The sequence below is a fragment of the Gadus morhua genome, chromosome 8, assembly GCF_902167405.1.
Source record: "Gadus morhua chromosome 8, gadMor3.0, whole genome shotgun sequence".
Lineage (NCBI taxonomy): Eukaryota > Metazoa > Chordata > Actinopteri > Gadiformes > Gadidae > Gadus > Gadus morhua.
In genome coordinates this window covers 11,896,631-11,921,129 of record NC_044055.1, presented here as the reverse complement: position 1 = coordinate 11,921,129, position 24,499 = coordinate 11,896,631, and the positions used below count along the sequence as shown (strand labels likewise).

The 24,499-nt window shown below is 50.1% G+C and overlaps 1 protein-coding gene across 6 annotated transcripts in view; it reads right to left on the bottom strand.

Annotated features, from left to right (window-relative positions):
* pard3ab (par-3 family cell polarity regulator alpha, b) overlaps positions 1-24,499 on the bottom strand; it is a 123,874-nt gene that overhangs the window by 75,571 nt on the left and 23,804 nt on the right. For all 6 annotated transcript variants that reach the window (XM_030363611.1, XM_030363609.1, XM_030363608.1 and 3 more), the window contains exons 3-7: positions 17,049-17,253; positions 11,108-11,301; positions 10,278-10,421; positions 2,819-2,907; positions 1,017-1,100 (exon numbers count right to left, since the gene is read on the bottom strand). In XM_030363611.1, the coding sequence (XP_030219471.1) occupies positions 1,017-1,100; positions 2,819-2,907; positions 10,278-10,421; positions 11,108-11,301; positions 17,049-17,253 (716 nt within the window). The remainder of the gene's footprint in view (positions 1-1,016; positions 1,101-2,818; positions 2,908-10,277; positions 10,422-11,107; positions 11,302-17,048; positions 17,254-24,499) is intronic.

Below are 24,499 nucleotides of genomic sequence, written 5' to 3'. Positions count from 1 at the left end.
ATATATAGGTTTTAATATATATATATATATATATATATATATATATATATATATATATATATATATATATACACACACACACAGGGACGGGCGAGTGATAGGGTGTGTGTTTGTCCAACGTGAGGCAGCACCTCTGATTGGGGAGGGGCACCTCTGAGTGGGGGAGGGGCCACTCTCAGTTGGGGAGGGCCCACGATGAACTGATGCTGCAGGTGTTCTGAACAACGGGATGTGATCCACATCCTTTCCTCCATCTCTATTCCCATGAAGTCATCCAGCAGCCGCTGTCGTCGTCAGGGAATCCAGACCCTCATCAGGGAGCAGGGAGGGGTCAGAGGTCACCTGGCTCTAGGAGGCCTACAGGTCAGACCGGGGACATTGGGGATCGAACCCAGGACCTGGGGCTAGTCAACAGAGCGGCCCCTAGGCCACCCTGCTCCTCTTCCACAGTGGGACGGTTTAGAACCGAAGACCCGCTCACAGACGGGCCTGACCCGGGTCAGAGGTCAGAGGTCACCCTCAGGCTGGTGATGGATAGGTCCAGAGTCCAGAGGGGTTAGTCCCAGGGACCTTAACCCAGCTGTACCTGGGCCTCTGGGGGGGCGGGGGGCTGTGATCACCACATCCTGAACTAATATCACACGGGGAAATGTACACCGCATTCCTCACATAGCAGACCCTCTGCTGGGGAGGGCCCCTACTGCGGAGGGCCCCTGTGTGTGTGTGTGTGTGTGTGTGTGTGTGTGTGTGTGTGTGTGTGTGTGTGTGTGTGTGTGTGTGTGTGTGTGTGTGTGTGTGTGTGTGTGTGCGCTAAAGAAATACACATGGGCAGAAAATATAATTACAGTACGGTGTGTGTGTGGCTGTGCGCAAAAACAGAACCTCAGCAAAAACATATCTCTCCTCCCTCCTCTCCCCCCATATCTCCCCTCAATATCTCTCTCTACCTCCCTCCCCTCCATACTCTCCACCACCTCCCCCCCCCCTCCCAGCCCTCTCCCCCCCCCTCTGGTTACCTGCGGTCCCTGGAGCTGAAGGGCACCACGTGGATCCCCAGGGGGCCGCCATCGTTGGTCACCTCCACCAGCCGCACCATGCCTCTGGGGGGGGGGGGGGGGGGGGAGAGGGAGGAACAGAGGGAGGGAGGGAGGGAGGGAGTGATGAAGGGGAAAACAAGAGAACGCATGAATCAGGTGGTGCAGAAACAGCCGACCGGTGAGAGAATTAAAAAGAGGCGGAAAGTGAAGTAGAGAGAATGATCCAGACCAGCCAACCACATGCAGAGGACCCCCTGGTGAGCTCACCCCCAACCCGGGGAGAGGCTTCAGCCGTCATCACAGCTAGCATCACCTAGCAGTTTGCTAATTAGCTTGCTAAGCTCAAAGTAAGCTACGTAAGCTTTCTTAGTAGCGCTACGTAGCAGTTCATTCATTAGCTTACTAAGCTAGAAGTCTGCCGTTGGCATACTTGGTGAAGTTAGCTTCAGCCTCGTCGTCTTAACCAAGGTGATGCTCGGCTCTGGGGCTACAGAGACAAAATGGTGGTCGTTGGTTTGTTTTGAGGGTTTACTAAAACCAACAGCATACCTGGAAACTTCAAATCAAACTTTCAGATTTCTCATCAGAACTCCTGTTATGACTTCAGACTCTTCAGGAAACTCTCGTTGATGCTATTTTATATAATATTATATTCCATTAAAAAGGAAGACGTGTGTAAACGACAGCAGATGTCCGTGTAATTAGAATTTCTCGGTGACTTCATCAACCGATAACTTCAGACTCCTTCAGTTAAACTCAAGTGAATCGGAACCAGTGAGAGAAGCTAAACCTCGTCATTTCCCTGTGTTGTTTAAACTGCTTTGAGAAAAACAAGTTTTCATTAACTGGATCAAAACAGAATTAACCGAAATGTGGTTACAAATATCTGCACGTTACCATGGGGACCGCGCCGTTAACTGATTTAGAACACAACATTCTGCATTGTAATTAAATCCCTGATCTAATTGAATGGTTTGTCAACACGTCCCGGGCCCACCACAACAACAACAACACAAACAACACAAATAATAGAAACAGAGCGGAGATATCAGCCTTCACAGTCAGAGCGCGGTGTACCGCATGTAGCAGAGCCACGGGTCAGTGGGTTCCTACAGCACCATTAAACCACGAGGAAGAGGAGGAGGAAAAGGAGGAGGTAGGGTCAGAGCCACCAGCGGAATAAACAAACAGTACCTGAATATTAAACTGCCGAGCATCGCGCAGCCGAGCGGAACAAACAAACCACTCCGGTTAATGCCTGCGGGCAACGGGTGACCGCGCCGCGGAGCGCTAGCACACACCGCTAACGGGATCACAACAACCTGACCATATCACGCACAGTACAAGCTAGCACTCAGCGGTAGCATGTACCACTAGCATGTACTGCTAACATGTGTGTTATGGTCAACGTGACAATGACAACTTGATCATAATACTGATGTTAGCGGTACAAGCTAGCACTCAATGGTAGCATGTGCCGCTAACATGTACTGCTAACATGCGTGTTATGACCATAAAACCAAAAGACCCAATGACCCAATTCTAGGATCATCCATTTTCGGAATATCGTGATCTTTGGAAAACATGGAGGTTGTGACATCACCAACTGATCCGATGAACTGTATTATTTATTGATGTAATAAATTGCTCTATGGAAGTCTGGTCAGTAGTTCAGTTAATAAATTCATGTTAGACATGCACGAAATGTGAACGAGTTAGTGAGCCAAACGTAAGTCTGTGCCCCCTGTGCAGCCATTCTGCTTTGTGATTGGTGGACTTACTCGATGTTCCGTACGGGGGCATGGTCCAGGAAGGAGTCTGCGCTCCCGACCGGCTCGATCCGGCCGTTCTCCTCCGTGGACTCCTCGTCCTGGAACGCAAGAGGTAAGGAGGTCAGAGGTCAGAAAGTCAGGGTCAAACACACGTCAACAGGTGACATCATCATGACATCAATTTAAAACAGAGAGAGATTAAGCAGTATACTAAAAACTGAATTACATCAGAAACACACAATCAAGAGCTTTAGATGAATATATCAGTACAAGATGAGTGTATCAGTAAAGTTTCAAACAAGTTTGGTGTCCTTGACTAGGAAAATAAAAGAGACAATATAAATGACACACACTCAGATACGCACACACAGACAAAAGACCGTAGAATCCTCTCACACACACTCTGCGGGGAGAGAGTGGAGGAGTGGTGAATCATTACATTTTCATGGCGACAGACGGGATGAGGATTATGCTTCCCCGGCAACCAGCCCCGGCAACGCACCATGGCAACCCACCGCCTCATCAGTGTGAAGATGAGCCTGCAGTGACCGTGTCTGCGGTACCGTTACCATGGCAGCAGAGAGCACTGGGGCCAAGGGGTGTGTGTGTGTGTGTGTGCACGCGTGCGTGCATCTGTGTGTGTGTGTTGGAGGTGCAGTGCATTATGGATAATAGCATGTCTGTGTGAGTGTGCTTGTATATGATTATGTGTGTGTATATTATGAATAATTAAATGTTGTTCTGGGGGGGTAATGGCCAGACTGGCAGACCACTTTGACCTCTTAGAGTGTGTGCATGCGTATGTGAAAGTTTAGATTCAGTCTCATTAAAGATTCAATCTGAGAGTCCATTGAGACCCGTCCTCCTCTCTCACTCAATCTAGTAGTCTGAGTGTGTGTATCTGTAAGTTTATGTGTGCGAGTATCTGTATGAATATGTATGTGTGTGTGACTGTGGGTGTGCGTGCCGGTGTCTTTGTGTGTGTATGTGTGCCTGTGTGTGTATGTGTTTGTGCACACACAGTGCCCGGCTGAATGAATCTCCTGGAAGCACTCAGTGCTCGTTGGCTGCCCTCCTGTCACTGTGCACGCTCTTATTGTGTCAGACGCTCTTATTGTGTCAGGCAGAACCAATCGATCTCCGCCCAGCGCGGCAGAGGAGCTGGAGTGGAGCCTAATTAAGTTTGCTCTTCCTGCTCAGACCCTTGCAGTCACAGCCTGAGGAAGGCACTGGGTGGTAGCATTACACTAGCACGACAGTTAAAATGACAAGTAGCAAAACTATGCTAGTGCAACCACAAACTTCAGCTAGGACAATCAGCAGCATGACTGTTGGCTAGCGCAACTGCTAGCATGACCGTTAGCAAGGCTGCTACACCGACCGCGTCCAGTGACAATCTAGCACAATACAGGCGTAACAGCTAAGCAGACCAGTGGCCCGACACAGGCTGGCTAGCATGAGTTACTTCTAAATGACGTTAAATTTGTTCAGTCTGGACACAAACAGATGAAAACAGTTTTATATACCCAGAAAATATTAACAATTGGTTCATATATCAAACAGTGAAATACAATTAAAGAGATTGGGACCAAAAGGACATTTTAGGACATTTACGAGAGGGATTTGATTGACAGGTTGCTTTTCCCCTGTAGAACCCAAACGCATCACCGGCAGTGCAGGTTCCCTCAAATAACGCGCACTCGTTTAATTAGTTGCCATGGTTACCCGACACTGGGGTAACGACGAGGTGGGGCGTGAGGATGTAACACGCCCATCACTCACTCTGGGAGGAACCTAACCTCTGAGTGAGGAGACACGACTGAAGAGCAACTCAATGAGATGTACAGCAGAGACACCCTCACCACGAGAGAGAGAGAGAGAGAGAGAGAGAGAGAGAGAGAGAGAGAGAGAGAGAGAGAGAGAGAGAGAGAGAGAGAGAGAGAGAGAGAGAGAGAGAGAGAACCTGCCAGAGGCACAAGGATAACACTGCATGGACGTGTGTGTGTCACATCAGAGCTAAATGCTTTGTCACCACCAGACTGCACAGAAACACACAAATTGAACACCTTGTGTTGGTGAAAGATAAACAATGCTGTGACTAACAGAACGTACACTCTAGCTAACAGTAGTCTAACATGGCCTCACTCTCACACACACAGGCCTTTTTAGGACAATCTGTCAAAACAACTATTACATAAACATTCACCTAGACGCTCCGACACACGCACACGATATGACTAACATCACACTCACTGTATCGTATGCTATAATGAATCAGATACAACAACACACATGGACAGAGCCATTCTCTTCAACATGCAAAACGGTCTCTCGCACTCTCTCGCACTCTCTCGCACTCTCTCTCTCTCTCTCTCTCTCTCTCTCTCTCTCTCTCTCTCTCTCAGGTCTATTATATTCTCCTTTCTTCTCCTCTTCACTGGTAAACCATCTCCATCTCCCTTGCTCTCCCATTCCCTTCCTCCCTCTCGCCCGTGTAACTCTCCCTCCCTCCCTCCCTCTCCTTCCCTCCCTCCCTCACCTTCCCCAGTACCTCCCTCCCTCCCTCTCCTTCCCTCCCTCCCTCCCTCACCTTCCCCAGTACCTCCCTCTCGCCCGTGGAACTCTCTCCCTCTCTCCCTCCCTCCCTCCCTCCTTCCCTCCCTCCCTCCCCTTCCCCAGTACCTCCCTCTCGCCCGTGGAACTCTCTCCCTCTCTCCCTCCCTCCCTCCCTCCCTCCCTCCCTCCCTCTCCCTCCCTCCCTCCCTCCCTCCCTCCCTCCCCTTCCCCAGTACCTCCCTCTCCTTCCCTCCCTCCCTCCCTCCCTCTCCTTCCCCAGTACCTCCCTCTCCTTCCCTCCCTCCCTCCCTCCCTCCCTCCCTCCCTCCCTCCCTCCCTCCCTCCCTCTCCTTCCCCAGCACCTCCCTCTCCCCTGTGTAACTCTCCCTCCTTCCCTATTCCTGTAACTAGCCTGTGTTAAGGGTCTACAGAGTGTGTGAGAGTCTGGACCCCCGCAGAGTGGACACACCTAGGGGGACCCCCTCCAGTCCTCATGGGACCCCTGAAGAGGCCAGCCCTGGAGAGACCGTACCCCTGATCAGCCTGGACTCTGCTCGCTTGAGTCAGTTATTAGATCATATAATAGCTTATGGATACTAAACACTAATAATAATAATTAATAGTAATACTATGTTATAGTTATTGTTTTGGATATATTACTCAGCCGCTCCCAGTGTTAACAATGCTAGCTTAGCGTGCGCGGTGACGTAGCGACGGCGGCCATAGCGATGGGAGCATTAGCGGAGGCTAGCTGTTAGCGCGGTCCCCTGCTGCTGCCTCACATCTCGCCTCTCTCTGATCGCCAAACAGATGGCGGGAACGGACGCGCGCGAAGACAACAATGTTTTCTGTGTCTACGTGTGAGTGTGAGAATGTGTGAGTGTGTGTGCTTCAAAGTGTTTTGCAACAGGTGTAACGCGAGCATATTGTCTTTCTGAAAAGATTTTTTGGGACCATCTGTCCAAACAAACAACGAGGTCATGTTCAGCTCTGATTGTATCTGTGGTGTGTGTGTGTGTGTGTGTGTGTGTGTGTGTGTGTGTGTGTGTGTGTGTGTGTGTGTGTGTGTGTGTGTGTGTGTGTGTGTGTGTGTGTGTGTGTGTGTGTGTGTGTGTGTGTGTGTGTGGTGTGTAGAGGTGGGTGGTTGTGTTATGTGCGTGTCTAGGCTATGGCAGGACACCAAAGATAGAAAGAATAATAGAGAGAGAGAGAGAGCGGAACCGATACAGAGAGAGAGATGAAAGGAATATAAATAATATAAATGCCTAATAGAGGGGGGAGAGAGAACAAATGGATGAATCAGAACATGTATGACAGCACAACATTAAGGTTGCGTGTGTTAGAAGGATATCGTGTTGTGATTTATGAGGCCTGTGTCCGTCTCCAGAGACAGAGATAGAACCTAACTAGGCTGTGTGTGTGTGCGTGCGTGCGTGCGTGCGTGCGTGCGTGCGTGCGTGCGTGCGTGCGTGCGTGGGCGTGCGTGTCTGTTTAAAGGTGGTACCACAGGGGAACAACAGAACAGTTTTAATATATGTCGAGGTAATGTGGACTCGACCACAAAAGGGCATCCTGTTGTAGTATATCCTAGCGTGCTCTACTATATCCTAGCTTGTTCTAGTAAATTCAAGTGTGTTCTCGTATATTGTAGCGTGTTCTAGTCTACCCTAGCGTGTCCTAGTCTATCCTAGCGTGTTCTAGTCTATCCTAGCGTGTTCTAGTCTATCCTAGCTAGCGTGTTCTAGTATATCCTAGAGTGTTCTGCAGCGCTAGATGAGCGAGGGGGGGGGGACCCACAGGGACATCGTTAGGTTCACTGGTAGTGCTGACATATGCATCTGACAGACACACACACACATACACACACACACACCATTGAGTGCTGCATTGTTATGGATGTTATTTACATTGTCAAAGCACAAAAAAATACCACCACTCTCCCCCTCAGAGTGAAGAGAGACGAGACAGAACTATGACCTAGTCACCCTCTCAAACACACACACACACACACACACACACACACACACACACACACACACACACACACACACACACACACACACACACACACACACACACACACACACACACACACACACACACACACACACCTCAAGTGGCCTTGAGCCAGACATACTTTTCTGTGTGTGTGTACGCATCTGTGTGTGTGCATCTGTGTGTGTCTGTTTATTTGATGCATGTGATGTTGCTGTGGGCAGTTTATGTAAATGTTTAACTGTTAAGACGCAGACACAAACACAAACACACGTTGGTAAACAAATTCATGGACCTTATCGACACACAAATCTAGCAAACTGGTTCACATACGCACATACGACATGCAGTGTGCACGTACACATACACGTACACATGCAGTGTGCACGTACTCATGCAGTGTGCACGTACACATGCAGTGGGCACAGACCCTCATAAATATGCGTACTACTTGACAGCCCAGCGTTGCCCTAGCAACGTGTACCTGTTGCCAAGGGGTGATGGAGTTTAGAGACTGGTGAGAGACACACACACACACATACACACACACACCAATAGTGCTTGAGACAACAACACCAACATAAAGATCACAAAAATGCATACCAACACACACAGACACATACAGACACACACACACAAATAGTGCATGACACACCAACACATACATACAGAACACACAAATTCATAGCTACACGCAAACAACCGCACACATCGCACACGCACGTGAACAGACACACACACCTAAACAACCAGCCATTAGCTAGGCGGGGGGGGGGCTCGGCGGGGGGGGGGCTCGGCGGGGGGAGCCCGTCCCCCCAGCCCACCCACTCAGTAATAAAGACTTAGCTTCATTTCGGTCGTATTCACAGCCATTCAGTCTGCATTCTCTCATTTCAATAACCTACTCAGTCCAATTCCCCCGCCTCGCTTCTGCAATCAGGGATGGATGGCGCTGGAGTCCTCCATTGAAGACAGAGGAGTTTATAAACTCTGGGGACGCTGCGGCCGTGATCAAACTTTTAATTCTCCTCACTGAATCCGCTTCAGCACGCGGAGACACATAACAACACATCCTGTTCAACTCCACAGAGCCAGGCCAGACCACAACGAGCTACACAGATTTAGGCCAGACTTCACCGTGCTACAACACGCTATGCTGAAGTACTTCCTACCACACCACAATACCATGGTAAACTACGACATGCTTCAGCTTAGCATGCTAAACTGCGCCATACTACACTATACTATTTGTAATCTACACTGTATTATTCAAAAATATGCCACCCTACACTATACTAGGCTATACTACGCTCAATTACAACAAGCTATACCAAACTACACCAACTTATGGCAGGATGTAACACGTTGATCACGACCAGAAGGTATGTGAGCCGGGGGCTCGGTGTTGATTGTTCTGTTGCCATGGTGACCATGTTATTGTCATCATTGAGGAAACCTATTCAGAAGAGAGTGGTCAAAGATTGATTGCGTTTAGGTCCGAATGAACGATGAGAACAACACAAGAGTTGAGGTCAAATCTTTAGTGTGACTGGAGAGTACTATTCTGACTTCCTCGCAGTCAGAATGTTGGCTCCTCTGAGGAGCTTCTGTCAGATGCAAAGTGATCAGCTCTAATCCACTGTGCTGACCTGAAAGGAGAGTGATCAGAATGGAGAGTTTGGAGCACTGATTAGAGGACACTGCATCTCCAACACCCTAAGGAACCCAGGGGGGGGGGGGGGGGGGGGGGGGGAGGAGGAGGAGGAGGAGGAGCAGGAGGAAGAGGAGGAGAGCAGGAGGTAAAAAGCATGAGCAGGAGGAGAAGGAGAAGATAAGGTAAAGGAGGAGAAGGGGTTAAGGAGGAGGAGGAGCAGGAAGAAAGGAGGAGATAGAGGAGGTTAAGGAGGGAAGGAGGAAGACAAAAGCAGGGTGACAAGTAGAGGAGGAGGGGTAGAGGGTTAGGAGGAAAAGGAGGGGATGGAAGAGAAAGAAGAAAGCAGGACGACAGGAAGGAGGGGAGGAGGCAGGAGCAGGAGGAGGTGTGTGCTAAAGCTGTAGCGCTGGGGTGAGAGAGGAGAGGGACTACAGGGACGGAGCCTCCAGCAACACCACCGCACTACATCAGTAGGAAACCAGGACAGGAATCCCACAGAGAACCGCTCACAGAAAGATCTATTATAAACAGGATGTAAATAAATATATTTAAAAGAGAGAGAGACGGAGCAAGAGAGAGCGAGAGCGAGAGCGAGAGAGAGAGAGAGAGACCGAGCAAGAGCGACAGTGATGGAGAGAGAGAGCGAGAGCAAGAGAGATAAGGGACGTTTGGTATGTGATATTTATCTGCTCCTTCAAACCCCTGCCATTATATTATCTTGGTACTTTTATATTATAATATATTCTAGTTTTATATTATCATATAATATGATAATATATTATAGTAATATTAGTTTCTTCAGCTTGAATATCTCAACGCCTCGACCTTTAAGCGCGTCTACAGAACAGAGCTTTATAGGAAGCAACACGTGCTGTAATGTATGTTGTACACACAGGGAACACACACACACACACACACACACACACACACACACACACACACACACACACACACACACAGACACACACAAAGTGGTCAGATATTAATCACGTTATTCAGCTTTTGTGTTGTATTTGCGTGTGAGTGTGTGTGCGTACCTATTTCTCTAAGTATGTGTATATGCATCTGTCTATGAGTGCGTGGGCGTGTGAGTCTGTGTGTGTTTGAGTGTGTGTTTGTGCATGTGTGTCTATATCTTTGAGTATGCTGGCACCTGCGTCCGTGTGTGCGCATGTGTGTTTGTGCGCGCATTTGTGTGTGTGTTAGCGTGTGTGTACATGCTTGTATGTGCATGCTTTTGTACACGAGCGTGTGTGTACGTGCCTGGTCCTGCCTCTCCAGCCAGCGGTCCACCATGGGGTGGTTGGCGCTGAGCGATGACCTCGCCGTCTCTCTCTGGAAGTCCCTCTGATTGGTATAGGTCCCGGCGTCGCGCGGTAGGCTGCGGTACGTGTCCGTAGCCTTCCCCTGTTGACCAGAGGGTTAGCGTTAGCTTCCGGCCTAGCTTCATAGCCTAACCTTAGCTTTATAGCCACAGCCTAAACCTGTAAAGTCAACCACGCATAATGTTAGCGATAGCTCCCAGGCCTAGCGTCATAGCCTAATCTTAGCTTTTTAGCCAATGCTTTAACCTGTAAAGTCAACCATGCATAATGTTAGCTATAGCTACCCGGCCTAGTGTCGTAGCCTAACCTTAGCTATGTAGCTAAAGCTAAAGCTTTAACATGTAAATGGCCAAACTATACTAGTCTAGCCTTAGCTGGCTAACTGTCCATAGCTGCTGCTGTTATTAGCAGTAGGAACATAGCCATACTGTTAGCCTAACATTAGCTACCTGGCCATATCTTCACACAATGAATACAATAAATACAACCATAACTCTGCTTGCGTTACGCCTAGCTTCACCTTTAGCATGAGCGATGCCTCCAGATCCTGCTAGCCTTAGCTAAAGAACCACACCTGGAAACGTAAGCCTTACTTCAATATCAACCACCCAGATAGCATGAGGCACACCGACAACTAGCAAAGCATTAGCCTAGCATAGCATTAGCCTATCATAGCATTCCTCTAGCATAACATTCACCTAGCACAGAATTCGCCTAGCATAGCATTAACCTAGCCTAGCATTAGCCTAGCGCTGGTCCGTGCGCTACCTTGCGCTCCAGGCTGCTGGTGCCGGTTGAGTGGCGGGGCTTCATGAAGCCGGCAGTGGTCGACCAGCGGGAGGGGTTACGTCGGGAGGGCGGGGTCTGCTGCTCCGCGGGGGGGCGAGGCTCCACGCCATTCAGAGGCCCGTTCAGCGTCATCAGGGCCGGGTCGCTACTGCGACGCACGTGGAGTGGCATGTCTGGGGAGGTGAGACATAACGAACCGGGTTGAGTGACGCGATGTAGACTTAGCAATGGCTAGGCTAATTAGCTTAGCAATTAGCTGGGCCGAAATGGGGCATCTCTAGGGATGGAATGAGAGCAAGAATGGATGAGAGACCTAGAGACAGAGGGGAATGACATGATGTAAAGTTAGCAACAGCTAAGCTAATTAGCTTAGCAATTAGCTGGGCCAACATGGGGCATGTCTAGGGAGGGAATGAGAGCGAGAATGGATGAGAGACATAGAGACAAGGTTGAAAAACGTGTGAAGGCAACTTCGCAACACCTAACCAATTATCTGGTGGATAATTGGTGGCTGTGGAGCGACAGGTCTGGGGGGGGGGGAAGAGAGAGAGAGAGAGAGAGAGAGAGAGAGAGAGAGAGAGAGAGAGAGAGAGAGAGAGAGAGAGAGAGAGAGAGAGAGAGAGAGAGAGAGAGAGAGAGAGAGAGAGAGAGAGAGAGAGAGAGAGAGAGAGAGAGAGAGAGAGAGAGAGAGAGAGAGAGAGAGAGAGAGAGAGAGAGAGAGAGAGAGAGAGAGAGAGAGAGAGAGAGAGAGAGAGAGAGAGAGAGGATTGCAACATAAACCAAGTTTCCAAAATGAAGTAACTCCAATCCATGCCGTTAAGGAGCAGGTAGGGGTTAGACAGTACAGAGACAGGTCATTAAGGAGCAGGTAGGGGTTAGACAGTACAGAGACAGGTCATTAAGGAGCAGGTAGGGGTTGGACAGTACAGATCAGGTTATTAAAGAGCAGGTAGGGGTTAGACAGTACAGAGACAGGTCATTAAGGAGCAGGTAGGGGTTAGACAGTACAGAGACAGGTCATTAAGGAACAGGTAGGGGTTAGACAGTCCAGAGACAGGTCATTAAGGAGCAGGTAGGGGTTAGACAGTACAGATCAGGTTATTAAAGAGCAGGTAGGGATAGACAGTACAGAGACAGGTCATTAAGGTAGGGGTTAGGATGTCTACAGGTAGACTGGCGACATTGGGGATCGAACCCAGTACCTTTTGACTCATATTCAGGCAGTAATAAAGAATCACGGTCAAAGATGTGATCCAGAAGGCGTCGTAATCAGTCCAACAACAGTTAACACACACACACACACAAACAAAAGTGGTGCAACAATGAGCATGTTGATGATGAAAAGGATGAAGAGCGTGACGATGAGGAAGATCACTCTGGTTTCCCACACCCCCACAGACCTCTGCTCCGCCGTGGAGCCGTCATTAGAGCCTCGCTGTCCAGGCCGACCGCACCCCCGCGGCGTGGGAGGTACGATGGGCCGAGGATCAGACCCAAACATGGTCGCTTTGAATCGGAGTCAATAAATATCTGTTGACCATCTCGTGTTTAAAAGAGTGCGTGTGTGCGATGTGTGTGTGTGTGTGCGCGGTGTGTGTGTGTGTGTGTGCGCGGTGTGTGTGTGTGTGTGATGTATGTGTGTGTGTGTGTGTGTGTGTGTGTGTGTGTGTGTGTGTGTGTGTGTGTGTGTGTGTGTGTGTGTGTGTGTGTGTGTGTGTGTGTGTGTGTGTGTGTGAGTGAGACAGTTCTGGTGGACCGTGGGATCTTAGTTATCCATAGCGGTGAGAATCAGCCCCAGAGCCTCCTGGGAGTTGGAGTTCAGGCCAGGAGTCCTGACAGGTCCCGACACCGGCTCCAGGACTACAACTCCCAGCAGGCCGAGCTGGCGGCGGCCCCACTCAGAGCCATCTGTATCGTCTCCGTTGAAATATGCTCCGTCATGGCTGTGACAACACACACTCTCTAAACCAGCCTGCGTCTGCGTCTTAAAGTTAAGATTCCTGGGCTTGGGTTCCGTCTAAGACTGAGGAACAGTGGGAGGGAATCTCCCTCTGAACCAAAGACAACTAAAACAAGTGTGTTACTCGATACCGTGTCAACCAGTGGTGGGCCAGCAGGGCCTTCTCTGCTGGCCCTGTCAAAAACTAAATAATATCTAGATATTCTTTTTATCAAAATTACATTCATTTGTGTCTGAACGCATCTTAATTCCATATTTTTTTCAGTACTTACAACATAATTCCAGAAGGAAAAAACGTTTTTTTTTGTAAGGCTGTCAGTTGAATAACACATCACAGCTAGGTTACATGGACCAGCGGGGCCAGCACTAAAAGTATTGCTAGCCTTTCGCCGAAGCTGCCACCTCCCATTGGATAATAAATTTGACTGACGTGTGTAATCAGCAAATCAAATGTTGATGTGTAGTAATAGAACTCCCCAGGGCCCAGCAATATGCCAGCGCTGGCCCCCGGTGATGTCATCAGCGAATTTTGAATCGTTGGCGGTACAGAGCTGATAGTGAACTACTGTGGCCACCGCCTTCACAGCACCTAGCGATCCTGTTTCTGACCTCCTTCGTTTGCCTTTATCAAGGCGATCGTTTGGAGAGAAGACAGGTATGACTTCAAGAGGAAGACCTACACCGAAGCTGGATGGGCTGACTCAGGCCGCTAAAGGTTTTGTGCGGCACTTTACAGAGTGCAACTACAGCTGCTATGACTGGCTAACGGCTAGCACCGTTCAGAACAAGCTTGCTATTCTGCTGGCCGTGTTTGCTGTTCAACATCAGTGAGGGGACCTGGAACAGCGCAGGATTTAGCAGTCTTAACAGCTTCACCAAGGCAGCTTTAAAACATCAGGTCATGGGTGATGGGTGAGCTTTACTTTGCACTGTGTAGGAGCGATAATGTTGTTGTGGTACTTTAGTTTATTATAATTATTTTTAATGGTTGGAAACACAAATATATTGATGGAATTTGGGCAGTAGGCTTAATGGTAATTCTGTGTGTGTGGATGCCGCTTAATAAGCATATTAAATTAACCCATTCACTACTACTCCTATGGGCTTAATATTCTGGATGGAATAGCTGTTGTAAAATATGTGGCATAAAGGCCTACTTGTATGTTTCATTTTTGTTAATAAAGTGGTGTTGCACTTGTATTATTGTCACTATAGGGCTACTTTATTGAATCCGTTGAAGTTGCGAAAGCATCCGGTGAAAATAACCATAACTGTGAACACTTCTTTTTGTGTCATGCTGTATGATGTGCAATCTGGTTGCGGAGTGCCATAAGGAAAGATCTGATGGAGATGCTGCATTACTCTAGCTCTGCGGTAATGCAAAGTGGTGTGCATGTGCGCTGTTGTTGTTGCTGAAGATCAACTGTCTTGTCCTTGTGGATGTTATGCAGTAGCGCATATTGTGGCTGTGTTGGCTGTATTGGCACCTAATAGGAAATTTGTGTGTCCGGGATCTACACGGATCACAATCGGCTGGTATTTCTCCACCGAATGTATAATCAGAACCAGCGCCTCATGCGGTGGGCGCTGATTGTGCAGGGGTACAACCTGGTGATTCGTCACAAGAAGGGCTCCGAGAATATGTGTGCGGATGCCCTTTCTCGTGTGTGATGTTTGCTGTTATGGCTTGGCCGTTGGTGGAGTTCGTTACTGAAGGCCCTGATTTAAACCCCACGGTACGCTAGTGGTGTCAACAGACCTCTCTGAAGGTCGGAGGCACCAACAGAAAATAAAACTCAGACACTCATCTCCAAATCACGAGCAGTCTACCGCCATTAAGACACGAGTCCTCGCCATGTGATTAAAAAAGGGGAATTTAAATAAATTAGCATTTATTTCAGACCAATACTGCGTCTGAATCCGGGGCTGATAGGAGTGGCCCAGACGTCTCGTCATCACGCCGACGGGACAAGGTAATTAGCGGCTTGCTTTCAGCCTTGAATGGATACGCCGCGTTCTCATTTGCTAACGAAGGCCGTTAACGAGCATTGCGCGGGTCCCAGCCGTTAGCGCTAGCGCGGAGGTTAGCGCTGACAAAGCCGCTCATTGCTAGCGTCGCTACAATGTGTGCTCCATTCAGACTGCTGTAATCTGCCCCTAATCACTCCCTTTGTGACGCGCACACTGCTAAACCCCGAACAGCTAGCATGGCTGCCTCGCTCCCGGGATCTTTCCCAGCATGCACCAGTGAGTGAGAAATGCGCCCTTGTTATGTCGCTGTGATGAAAATAAGTGCATAATTAGGTTTACTTTGTCGGGATGTCGTCTCTTTCTCTCCTCGGTCGGCCTCGTTAGAATGCAGCAGCTGATGATATTCAGCGAGTTGAATTAAGCAAGGTTATAATTTAATACCGCGCCGTGCGAGTGTGTGAGCTGTGGATCACAACTAAACAGAACATGTTCACCGCCAATTAAGGCTGGGCTGACCTCCAACCACACACGGGGTGTGTGCGTGGGTGTTCGCTTGTATGTGCATGCATGTGTGTTCGTCTGTGTGCATGTGGGTGTGTTTCTGTAAGTGTGTGTGTGTATGTGCATGTGTGTGTTTATGTTTCTCTAAGTGTGTGTGTGGGGGTGTGTGTGTCTGATTCTGTATGTATGCGTTTCTCTCAATGTGAGTGTTTCTCTTTGTGTGTTATCCTGTTATAATGTGTGTGTGTTTTTTAACTGGGTGTTTTTCTCTTTGTGTGTTATTTGTGTGTGTGTTTTTAACTGTGTGTGCTTTTCTCTTTTTGTGTTATCGTGTGTGTGTGTTTTTAACTGTGTGTGCATGTGTCTCTTTTCATATTCTCTGTTGCGGTTCAAACCTGCAAGGTGCTGCTCTGTTCTGAACCGACCAATCACAGGGGGGTTGTGTGTTGAGCGTTTGTTGTTTCTTGTTGTTCCCGTGGTAACAACATCAAACACACCCAGCCACAGCCGAGGTGTTCGGTTCGGCAGGAAGCAAAACGATCCAATTAGAGATCGGCGACAGGATCCCAACGCTGCCTTTAGCCCGGAACACACCCTGTGCGTCCAATTAGCTCCACGCAGCGCCGCGCTAGCGTAGCTTTCTAGCAAAGTGTAGACTCTGTATGTCACAGGGAGCGTAATACTAGTCAGTCTCGGAGGCCTAAGATATGGCAGGGGACACTGGGCATCGAACCCGCAACCTTCCAGGGGCAGTTGATCAGTCAAGCCATCACCAGGGCAACCAGCTCCACCGACTGTCTCTCTCCTCCTACTCCTCTCCTCTCCTTCGATGTCGGTGTGTCCATCCAGACATCATAAATCAATCGGTTATTCTCAATACAGACCCTGCTGCACACCCACTCATCCATCTGTGGTTCTTCTCTCCATTCATCTGCCTGCATTACATCCTTCCAGTCATCACACATCCATCCAGACATCCGCCCACACATCCGTCTCAGAGCAACCTCATCACTTCCAGCTCTGCTAGCGATGTCTGAGCGGTATCTCAGAGGACATCGTGTTGACGTTATATGAAACAATATGTCAAGGTACAGACTGAGAATGACAAAGAGAGTTAGTGAATGCGTGAGTGAGTGAGTGAGTGAGTGAGTGAGTGAGTGAGTGAGTGAGTGAGTGAGTGAGTGTGTGTGTGTGAGTGAGAGTGTGTGCGTGAGTCATTGATATTGATTGATAATGATTTAAATATTAATAAATTAATATTCATAATGACCTAATGAATACATAGTTAGCGTATGTTCTAGGCTGTAAAGTCCAGCCGTCTCCTCTGGCAGATTCCGTCCACATTCGTCCACTTATTCAGTCTAATAATTATCTTTAAATAATAATTATTACTAAATACAATATTAAAATACGACTCGTTTCCATCCCCATCATCCCTCAAACAAGCCCCGCCCCCTTCCCCCCGTCCCCGTCACCGCGGTAACCTACTGGTCCTGAGGGCGGAGGGCGTGACCTCGATCTCGCTGGCGGCCTGGTAGGGCGTGAAGGCGGAGGAGGAGGCAGTGGAGGAGGCGGTGCCGTTCAGCTCGGGGGGCGCAGGGGCGAAGAGGTCCGGGCTCTGGGTCCCCGTGGAGCTGGCACTGGTCCCGTCCCCCCCGGAGTGGGGGTCCTGCTCCTCGTAGACCGCCACCAACTGGAGGAGGGGGGAAGAGAGAGAGAGCGAGCGAGAGCGAGAGCGAGAGAGAGCGAGAGCGAGAGAGAGAGCGAGAGAGAGAGAGAGAGCGAGAGAGAGAGAGAAAGAGAGAGAGAGATGACGGGGAGAGCAAGTGATAGGATGAGAGAAAGGGGTGAGAGAGAAGAGGAGAGACAGGAGGAGAGGGAGTGATGGGAAGAGCGAGAGAGAGACAGAAAGATGTTAGCATTCTTCTCGTTTAATATCAACAGTATCAACACGTTGGTGCCCCCCCCACGCCGCTAGCCCCCCCCACGCCGCTAGCCCCCAACGAGCTAACGCAGCTGGCTAGCTTGTGTCGCTGATGCGTCTTGGGGAGCGAGCGCCAGAATGTGCTGCAGTGTTGCAACCAACCAGCTGAGCTCATGAAAATCACTTCCACCGCAGGGTTAGCTGTCCCTGATGCTAGCCCTCCCCCCCCCCCACCCAACCCCCCCCCCCCCCCCCCCATCTGTCCCTTATGAAGCTCTGATTGGGCCCTGCTGTCGGCTCTGCGCTCCAACTCCCCGACCCAGGAGATATGAGCACCAGAACCCAAGATGGACGTCTCCCTCGCATTGCTGAGCGCTAGTCCACGCGACGGCTGGCGGCTAACTGTAAGCAGCTCACTGCGGGGGGGGAGGGGGGGGGGTACTCACTAGACAGGGGAGCTGAGGTTTATTCTGAATGCGGCCTGTGTCACAGTGGTGAATGTACTGGAGTGTTTCATGGCTGACTGTGATGCATGTACTACATGTAAGTGGGTCTCCCAGGGGTCTGGTAACAGTCAACAACACTGGGCCCCCTACAGGTAGGTGTAGTGTGTGTGTGTGTGTGTGTGTGTGTGTGTGTGTGTGTGTGTGTGTGTGTGTGTGTGTGTGTGTGTGTGTGTGTGTGTGTGTGTGTGTGTGTGTGTGTGTGTGTGCGCCACATCAGCCTACAACAGAGTTTCCCCAACTGAGCCGTGAGCCAATGAAAACACGGACCACAGCCAACACACACGGAGGGATTGGTTGAGGAACGAGGAGGCTGACCCGGAGGCGAGCAGCAGAACCCCCAGGACTCCTCCGTCACCCAGGGTCTCCCCACCCCACTGACAGGATGGAGGACTGGGATGACACTGATCTTTATCATTTATTGAGCGCGTTTCTAACCAGCGGCCACTCAAAGCGCTTTACAATACTGCCTCACATTCACCCGTTCATGCCCACATTCACACACCGATGGCGGAGTCCACCATGCAAGGCGACAGCCAGCTCGCCTGGAGCAGTCAGGGCGAGGCGTCTTGCTCAGGGACACCTCGACACATCGAGGAGGAGGAGCCGGGGATCGAACTAGCAACCTATCAGCAACCAGCCAACCTCCTGAGCCACACGCCGCCCCCGAGATTGAAGGTCTCGTGGAGGTCTATCTAAAAACAGACCAAAGACCGACTCAGAGCCACGGGCTGAATTCTACCAGAGGACCAGCGTTTGTAGAAGCAATCATATGGAAGTTCATGACGTCGGTTCTCCTGAGACAGGACCCGCAGAGACTTCATACATTAATCAATTCATTCAGTCACTCATCCCTCTGAAGAGGAGAACATCAGCCCGCTGGGCTCAGCCTCCTGTCTGAGGTCCACTCAGAGGTACAAAGGTCCGGAGGCACGGGACGAGAGCCGGTTTCAGAGGATCTGAAGGAACAGGGCGAACAAGAGGGCGGGCGTCAGTGTCCGACCACGGAGACGTCCTGTCTGGATGATTCACCGTCACACTGACGACAGACCACGGCGATGAGCTGATGAAATAATAACGCTTTTCTTGCGAGGCTACGAGAATAATTTCACCGCACGTTTCGAGAGAGATGGAGAGTGAGCGAGAGAGAGAACGAGAGAGAGAGGAGATAGAGAGACCCACACCTCTACCCCCAGCAGAGGTGTGGGCTCAGCCCAGGGCGGATGTTTGCATCACACACACTTTGGAGACTTTGGAGAACTGTTCTTTAAAGACGGACCCCCAGGGAGTTGCTGAGACTGCAGAGAGCGCCCATGAATGCCTAATTAGTCTGCAGTGGCGGCGGCGTGGCGTGATTGGCCGGTTAATTGCCGGGCGGCGAGCTGAGCGGTGCGCCTCATTGGGGGCGATCTCCTCCGACGGCTGCGGAGGTGGGAGGCGGCCTCACGGCGCCCCCCCGTCCCACTCACTGAGTTACGTAAGGTGATCTGCACAGCAGCAGCAGATACAATGGAGCGCGTTGGAGAGGTGTGTGTGTTTAACACGACACACACAATGACACACACACAATGAAACACACATCAAGATACACAACCACACACCATGACACACACAACCAAATACACAACCACACACACAATGACACACACATCCAAATATAAAACAACACAATGACACATGCATCCAAATACACAACCACACACACAATGACACATGCATCCAAATACACAACCACCACACACAATGACACACACATCCAATACACAACCTAACACACAATGATACACACATCCAATGCACAACCAAACACACAATGACACACACATCAAAATATAAAACAACACGATGACACATGCATCCAAATACACAACCACACACAATGACACAGATCCAAATACACACGAGCACAATAACACACACCACAATGAACACACCCTGAAAATAATGCACACACACAGGCGCGCACCCGTGTGTGTGTTTCAAAGCTTCGTCTACATCTACACTGAGAGGTGCACGCCAGACACTCTCTGATTGGACGGTAGTCTGAAATCTCCAAGGTGATTGTTTCGAGTTAGTGTTTCCTCAAGTTCCCTTTCCTCAAGTTAGCCTTGCGGGGGCGATAGCGCGTAGCATCATCTGTGGATAAATCAACACCTAGCGAAGCGTAGCCTTCAGGGGGCTGGACTAGCATGCTAATGAGCGCCATACATCATGTCGCTATCTGTGCTAATCATACTGAGCGCTATATTTAGCCACTTAGCTTCAATTAACATCCATTTTTCGTGGGCCTAATCAACACTTATGACATTGCTGGGGGGACAAGTCAGTGTGTGTGTGTGTGTGTGTGTGTGTGTGTGTGTGTGTGTGTGTGTGTGTGTGTGTGTGTGTGTGTGTGTGTGTGTGTGTGTGTGTGTGTGTGTGTGTGTGTGTGTGTATGTGTGTGTGTGTGTGGTTAGCCCTACAGCTACATGGCTAACGTAGCCCTCTCAGTAAGCGGCCCCTTAGCCCGTCATGGGGCCGTTCACGTGGACCAGATATTGATCTGGAAGGGCGGACATGCAGCCCCTGATCAGACTGATCAGAAGGGATATGGAGGATACAGGGATAGGATCAGGTGACGGCTGAGGGGCAAACACTATGTGAATCAGAACCTCTCCATCAGACCAGACGGGTAACAGACAAGGAATCATGAGGCAGAGGAGAAAGAAACACACACATGTCTCTGTCTGTCTCTCTCTGTCCCTGACTGTCTCTCTCCCTCACTGTCTGTCCGTCTGTTTGTGTCTGCATTCTGCTCATTCTCAGCCCATCTATTGGTCGGTCACCGGCTGTCTCTCCCTGACTGTCTCTCTCTCTCTCTCCGTCCGTCTGTCTCTCCCGTCCGTCTGTCTCTCTGACTCAAGCTCCCTCTAAGCCCCTCTCTCTGATTCTCGGTTTCCTCCCCGTTCTGTGGGTGTGGTGTCCGTCTGTCTCTCGCTGCAATAACGTCTGCCCTGCAGTCCGCAGTCCACCACCACATGTGGATCCCGACTGGAGAATCCTTTATTCAGAGGTGTCTTTTCAGCGCAGCCTGTGTGTGTTTAATGAACTCTCGGAATAAATTGGATTCTGTGCGTCAGTGGCGCTGCGATGATTAAATCCTGCAGTTCAATTTTCTCTTTGTGTCGTCGTGGTTCTCCTATCACACAGCATTAGCACCCCACCCCCTCACCCCTGCTTTTGTTAATTGGTATTTTCCAATTAAAGAGAGCAGCTCAAGCTGAGATGAAGAACGCTCTCGCTCGCTCTACGTTTACACCCCAAGTCTCTCTCTCCCTCTCTCCCTGACTCCCTCCCCCCCCCCCCCCCCCCCCGTGGACTGGCCTTCATAACCCAGAGGGTAAACTTCACTGTTTTTGTCGGCTGTTTATTCATGAGCTGACCCCGATGTCCAAATAAAGTACAAAGAAAGGTCATTAAGGAGCAGGTAGGGGTTAGAAAGTACAGAGACAGGTCATTAAGGAGCAGGTAGGGGTTAGACAGTACAGAGAGAGGTCATTAAGGAGTAGGTAGGGGTTAGACAGTACAGAGACAGGTCATTGAGGAGCAGGTAGGGGTTAGATAGTACAGAGACAGGTCATTAAGGTGCAGGTAGGGGTTAGACAGTACAGAGACAGGTCATTAGGGAGCAGGTAGGGGTCATCTTGCTCTAGGAGGTCTACAGGTAGACTGTAGACATTGGGGATCGAACCCAGAACCTTTGGGCTGGGACTGACGATTAGAGTCTCCTGCCTGGTGTGAAACAAACCACTTTCCTTGTGCTCTTCAGGCGACTCAGAGACACGACACACAAACTGCAGGTTAGGGGGGGGGGGGGGGGTCTGAGGCCGTTTTGGGGGGGCTGCTACGCACTAACGCTTCCCGGGAGGACGCTAGAGGGCTCTGGACTGCAGGGGAACACGAACGCACAACCGGGGCTAAGAACACTGACACACACGTAGGGAGGCAACACACGCATGCGGGACAACAAACACACACAAACACACACACACACAAACACACACTTTTGCTATAACAAAAGGAAAGGTAAGGGGACAGAACCAAAGAGCTGAGGCATCAGGGCCCAGATGGTGAGCAGGTCTCCACTACGATCCAAACCATCTGAACCAGGAGATACCAGAACGCTCTCTGAAAGCACGAGGAACAGACTGAGTAAGGCCTGTTGATCCCTGCTGGACTGCCTCCAACCTGACCAGTGGGACTGGGACATGATGGCTCACCTTCTCCTCCCAGTGGTCGGACATCACTTCCTGTCCCGGAAGACAGGAAGTGATGTCAGAGGGGAAGACCCCTGAGAACAATAGGGGGCAGAATGCCTGGCAGAGCCCAGATGTTCTGCAGTTCCTCGGATCATAATTCATCATCAAAGGAACACACCTGGGTCAGAGGGGCTGGCATTCACTGATTAGCCCTAACGACTTTAACACACACACACACACACACACACACACACACACACACACACACACACACACACACACACACACACACGGGGGTAACTTGTAGATAACTTACAACACACTGGGTCTTTAAGGAGGCAAGTGTGTATGCAGTGGTCCCGGACAAAGTCCCCTCTACCTCAACTGGTGGAGCAAGGCCCCAACACCGCCAGGGTTAGGGGTTAGTTCCCCACTGGCGTTGTGAGTCGGTGTGGCTAAAGATCTCCAGCAGGGGGCAGACATACGAGAACAGATAAGATGTTCGTTATTAATTACAAACAGGATGTTCGCAAATTAAGTCGTTCGTCAATTAGTGGGCGGGCTTTTTTCTTTACTTGATGACAAACACATGAGGGGAAAGGACCGCGTTCCCTTTGAGTGGGGGTGACCTGACTTCCTGACGGCCCCCACTCCACTTCCTGTTTTAAAAACACTAACCCTGACTGACGAGGACCCCACGGTCCCTCACACACACACACACACACACACACACACACACACACACACACACACACACACACACACACACACACACACACACACACACACACACACACACACACACACACACACCCACCCACCCCTCTGGAACAACACTGCCTCCTAGTGGGAACCAGGCAGTACTGCATCAGAGTAAACAACAGCGTTCCTGTTTGCTGTTGTTGAAGGCCATGTTCAGAAACTGAAACATTCAAATCTGGTTCTTTGTTAGCCAGGTTGCATGAAATGTCGACAGGGTGACATCAGGTCATTGAATAGAGATGAATTAATCATTGATTGATAGCTGAGGTGGAAGTGGTTGAGGTTAGGGAACCCGTTGAATAGATGAGATCCACAGGTCTGAACAGGACAGAGCTCAACCCTCAGATTAGCACCTGATGATGCTCTCACTGTTGAAGCTACAAAGGGGAAATGTATACTTTATACATTTCAAAAGAGTCAGTTACCACGCATGTCAAGTTAACTCATACAGGGGAAACACACACACACACACACACACACACACACACACACACACACACACACACACACACACACACACACACACACACACACACACACACACACACACACACACACACACACACACACGTCTAAACTGACAGATATTAATCTACTGTGTGCCCTTGAGCAGGGTTACCCTCTCCCCTCATCTCCATCTGACAGGTGAGACACCTCACTTACATTCACCTCTCTCACTTCCACCTCTCTCATCCCTTCCACTCCACCTCTCTCATCCCTTCCACTCCACCTCTCTCTCATACCTCCCCCTCTCTCTCTCATACCTCCCCCCTCTCTCTCTCTCTCTCTCATACCTCCCCCCCTCTCTCTCATACCTCCCCCTCTCTCTCTCATACCTCCCCCCTCTCTCTCATACCTCCCTCTCTCTCTCTCTCTCTCTCTCTCTCTCTCTCTCTCTCTCTCTCTCTCTCTCTCTCTCTCTCTCTCTCTCTCTCTCTCTCTCTCTCTCTCTCTCTCATACCTCCACCTCTCTCTCATACCTCCCCCTCTCTCTCTCATGCCTCCCCCTCTCTCTCTCTCTCTCTCTCTCATACCTGCCCGTCTCTCATACCCCCCCTGTCTCACTCATACCTCCCCCCTCTCTCTCCCCCCCTCTCTCTCTCATACCTCCCCCTCTCTCTCATACCTCCACCTCTCTCTCTCTCTCATACCTCCCCGTCTCTCATACCTCCCCCCCTCTCACTCATACCTCCCCCTCTCTCACTCATACCTCCCCCCTCTCTCTCTCTCCATTCCTCCACCTCTCTCTCTCTCATACCTCCACCTCTCTCTCTCTCATACCTCCACCTCTCTCTCATACCTCCCCCTCTCTCTCTCATACCTCCACCTCTCTCTCACTCATACCTCTCCCCCCTCTCTCTCTCTCCATTCCTCCACCTCTCACTCCATAATTCACTTTTTCCTTCAACCAACCTCCATCCCTCCTCTCTGTACAAATCCATTCCTCCCTTCCCTCCATCTCTCCCTTATCTTTATCGCTCTCTCCCTCTGAAGACATGGATGAAGAGTTAC